The 4137-nt window shown below is 37.4% G+C and overlaps 1 protein-coding gene across 1 annotated transcript; it reads right to left on the bottom strand.

The window, feature by feature from the left end:
- Positions 1–734: 734 nt before the first annotated feature.
- Positions 735–1972, bottom strand: LOC142349216 (uncharacterized). The gene has a single exon (XM_075400632.1). The coding sequence runs from the start codon at positions 1879–1881 to the stop codon at positions 844–846; it is 1038 nt and encodes a 345-aa protein (XP_075256747.1). The 5' UTR covers positions 1882–1972; the 3' UTR covers positions 735–843.
- Positions 1973–4137: the final 2165 nt, after the last annotated feature.

Genomic DNA, 4137 nt, shown 5'->3' on the forward strand with positions numbered 1-4137 from the left:
AAAAAAAGACAACGCCCCAATACAATTCAAATTCTTTGAATTGTAAAAAACCAAGAGAAGGCCAATAATAGCCCCAGCTATCGCTGTGCAGCTATTAATAACGAACATAATTCTTTCTTTGATGGTCTGGGGTTTGTGATACAGTCAGTGGTCTTAATTTTTGTTTGAGCTTTTTCTTCAGTCTTCAAGAAAGCCCATTACGACTAGTTTCATCAGGCATCATTCTGGCGTTAGATAAAAGTCGATCAAAATCGCTCATTTTATGACCTAAATAAAAACAACTATGAGGCTTTCCCCGTTTTAAATGGGAGCTTATAAGCTTTTCACATCATTGTATTTGAGCTTACTATAGACCATTACTAAAACTTCAAATGAAGTTAAATTTGGCACAACTTTATTCAACTCTCACTAATAAACGCCGCCAATTAAGTTATCATCTTAAATTGAGAGTGAGAGCAATTTAGACCAAGCAAAAAAAATAGGCAGTCACGCGCGATCCAGCGAAAAAATCACATAAAATAAAAGACCCAGAGGGCTAATATAATTGTTACAAACTTCGTTTGAGAGCAATTAAACAATGCACGCTGTTTTTAGCATAAAATCGAGACATTGCCGAGTAACACATTTCAACTCTAAAGAGCGTAAAAACAAATGGGCGTCAGTTGTCTTACAGCTCTTTAGACAAGCTGACAATGTGGTTGGAGAATTGCAGTTTTCGTGCAGGACAAAAAAGCTAAACAACAAAAATTGATTGAAACTAACTCTCGAGCTATCTAATTTGACAATGCTGCTTTATCTACATATATACACACAAAAGGTCAAGAGTTCAAGTTTTAAGAAAGTTTAACTTGATGACGCTGACTTGATGTCAACAAATGTAGCGGGGGCTGCACAAGTAGGTCTCGCACTTCGCCATCCGTGGACTACATGTTGAGATAGACCAACTGAATCGCCTGGACAGTATTCTGCATACAGATTATCCTTCTTCGATCCAACAATTGTATCAGCTGAACCTGGTTGCTTCACATCAACGCGATCAAAATCTGGAAGCAAAGACTTTGGAACAGTAACCCTCACCATTGTTTTGAGGTCCTTTTGGCGTGTCGTTTTACAAACGGGGCAAATGCTTTCACCGTCGTCGTTAACGTTTACTGGAATGGCAAAACCTCTTGCGTTCATCCGATACAAATGAACACACTGGTGCTCGTTTTCGTTTTGCGCTGCAACTAGTTCAGATTTTGATACGTAGCTTGGCAAAGGAAACTTGGAAATAAAAGTGGTGACACTAGATTGTTGTTGCTCTTCAACAGCAAAACAGTCCGTTGGATTTAATTCACGGAAATTACGCAGCTGTTGAAAGTAATCGTCGCTTTTGTTTTCATAAGATAAGTCCATATCTAGCATCTCCGCAATCCAATCATATCCCAGCAAATTTGATTTTGCACCTCCACTAAATGATTTTGTTTTCAATGTTGCCACTGGAGTAGCTTCATCACTTCGAAAGCAGCTTCTAATAATTTGAGGTGGTATTCTAATGTTACCGGAGTTTTCCAACTGATTCAAGTAGAAAGTATCATGTCCTGTGGCCTTATTTTCACTATCAACTCTTGTATACTGAGCAATTTTAGGCGTACTGCTTCTAATTGAGCTGTGGCTAGTTACACTTGGCGGCTGTTTGTCCTTTCTACTGAGCATTTGTTGCTTTGCGTCGTATACCGCTTTTCTGTCGGAAACTGCGTTTTGAATTTCCTTTGCTCCATTCAACAGAAGCTGATTCGCCCTCAACTGATTTATCAAGGATTGATTTTGAGAGCGGAGATCTGACTCCATTGCACCTACCATTGATTCGTTCGACAACACATTCTGAAACAGAAGCATCATAAGTACTCGTCAATAAACAATTCCTGAATTGCGTCACTTGAACATAGACTATCACGAAATTCAAACACTATTTTTTACTACAGTTTACATTTGTTCCATTAGCAAAATTCCAGTCGTACAACCGTGTAATGTCATCATGAAAATGGAGAGAAGTTATAGTAATTTTAAGTCATGGACAAACATCCAGGACATAGAGTCCGGAAACACGATTGCAAAATCGTCTGCAATAAGTAGGAAAGGAATGGGCGCAGTATTTACCCATGCACAACGCCACTCAACACGTTTTGCAGAGAGGAGGAGTAATTATTTATCTTTACGAATTGTGTTCTAATACAATTGAGCTCAGTTTTTAAACAAATAACTGTGGAAAAAACATTGAAATCTTTATCAAAATTAAATCGCGTTTACTGAGCAAAATATTATATAGTACTTAATCGAACAAAATTTCGTAGACTAAACATATGGAAAAAGAGAGAGTTTGTATTTTGATGCACTGTTTCGACGAGGTCAACCAGTTGTGCAATGTCGCTTTTGTTAGACTGAAAACCGGGCTTTTTAGCAAGTAATTCAGATTTGGACTAAAAATTGTACATAGTAGTTCAGAAAACTCCCGTTTAATAGTTTTAGAAACTTGTTAGCAAACTCGTCAATGGTTTCATAAGAACAACATTTAGTCTCCAAAATAAAACTTGACGCATAATATCCTAAAAACTAAATGAAGATAGACTGAGTTAGTATTATCGAGTTTCGACAATCGTACCACATGAAACTGTATCAGTTTCAATAATAGCTCTCCGCAAAAATATTCGCAATAAACTCTTCAGCATTCTGCTGGGCTGAGTAGAAAAGGTGCCACCATGGTACATAATATTAGGCTAAACGTTTTTCTTTACGATCCTCAAAAGCAAAAAACAGTCGTCAGGTGTTGATGTGTGTGTGTGTGTGTGTGTGTGTGTGTGTGTGTGTGTGTGTGTGTGTGTGTGGTTTAGGCGCCCAGAGTTCGTCTGGCGAGCGCCACTGCGCCGTCGGGTGCCTCAGTCAGCAATTCCAGTCTGGTTTGGCATGTGCCAAAAATTTCAAGTCGATCTTTGGCCGTGGTGTTGATGTTGAATCTGTTTTCACGTCGAACTTTGTCACGCACAACAGAAACACCAAAATGAGATCTGGCACTATCTAGAAAAAACTTCTTTTCGGCGAGTTATGGAAAAAACGTTTTTAGGTGTTCTTCATATTAAAATGATGCAATGTATGCGAGGTGTAGTGAAATGGACTCATTATCGTTGTCTTCTTTTTCGAAGGAAACAGTTATGAACCAACTACCAAAAACTCCTACAAAAATAAGTTGGAAACTTTTACTATGGATAATCGTCTATGGATAAGCTAAATGAAGTCCAGAATGAAAAGATTTCCATCATTGAATTTTTCTTTCTGAGTTGTATGTCCTTGAGTGTTTCTAACAAAAAATTAAACTGAATTGGAACATGGTCAGCAAAAAGCAGCGTGTTCCACTACTACTGCTGGAAGCAATTTGAACTAAACGCTTACAAGAGCATTGTCCAAAAAATGATGCTTTTTTATGCCGGAATTTGTGACAATAAGAGTGAGAGAATAATTAATAAAAATATTGAGATAAGACGCTTCTCTGAAGTTTGAAATTATAGTTTTCTGACAGTCCGTGTTTTTTAGATTAATATCACCCATTGCATATAGTGAAATGCTTCATCACCCCGGCGGACATATTACTTAATCCGTTCGCATATATGTTTGATAAAACTTTCTATCCCAGCAATTATGTCAACGCCACGAATGTTGGCATAGTCCAAGTAGATCAGCCGGTTTTGATATATTTAGACTTCTTCAAATAAGTTCGCTGACCCATTTTTGACCATTGTAGTTTAATTTAAAGAATTTTTCTATTACAATTTCACCCACATTAGAGTTTTGGATTAATAAAGACACTGGTGTCTTTGACTTTATATGCGTTGGAAATTACAAATCGTTTGTCGTATTAACAATCTAAACATTCCTAATCTATTTTAGTGCTTGTCTTCCATCACTAAAAAGCTGAGGAGAAAACCGTAGAGCATTTATTTGTCGAAATAAAAGAATTGGTTGGATTTTGCGACCTCGCAGAAACGCTAATCCTATATGTATTTACAGCAGACACTCGGGCCTCGGAAACTTGCTGAATTGGCAAAATAAATATTTAGTTGGTAATGTTAAACCAACACCGATTTCAAGAACACACATTGCTTT

The sequence above is a fragment of the Convolutriloba macropyga genome, chromosome 11 (genome assembly GCF_964194025.1).
Source record: "Convolutriloba macropyga chromosome 11, txConMacr16.3, whole genome shotgun sequence".
NCBI classification, from domain to species: Eukaryota; Metazoa; Xenacoelomorpha; order Acoela; family Convolutidae; genus Convolutriloba; species Convolutriloba macropyga.

What these genes read in the sequence shown, in the direction of transcription:
- LOC142349216 (XM_075400632.1), bottom strand. Translation starts at nt 1,881, where the DNA reads ATGATGCTTCTGTTTCAGAATGTGTTGTCGAACGAATCAATGGTAGGT.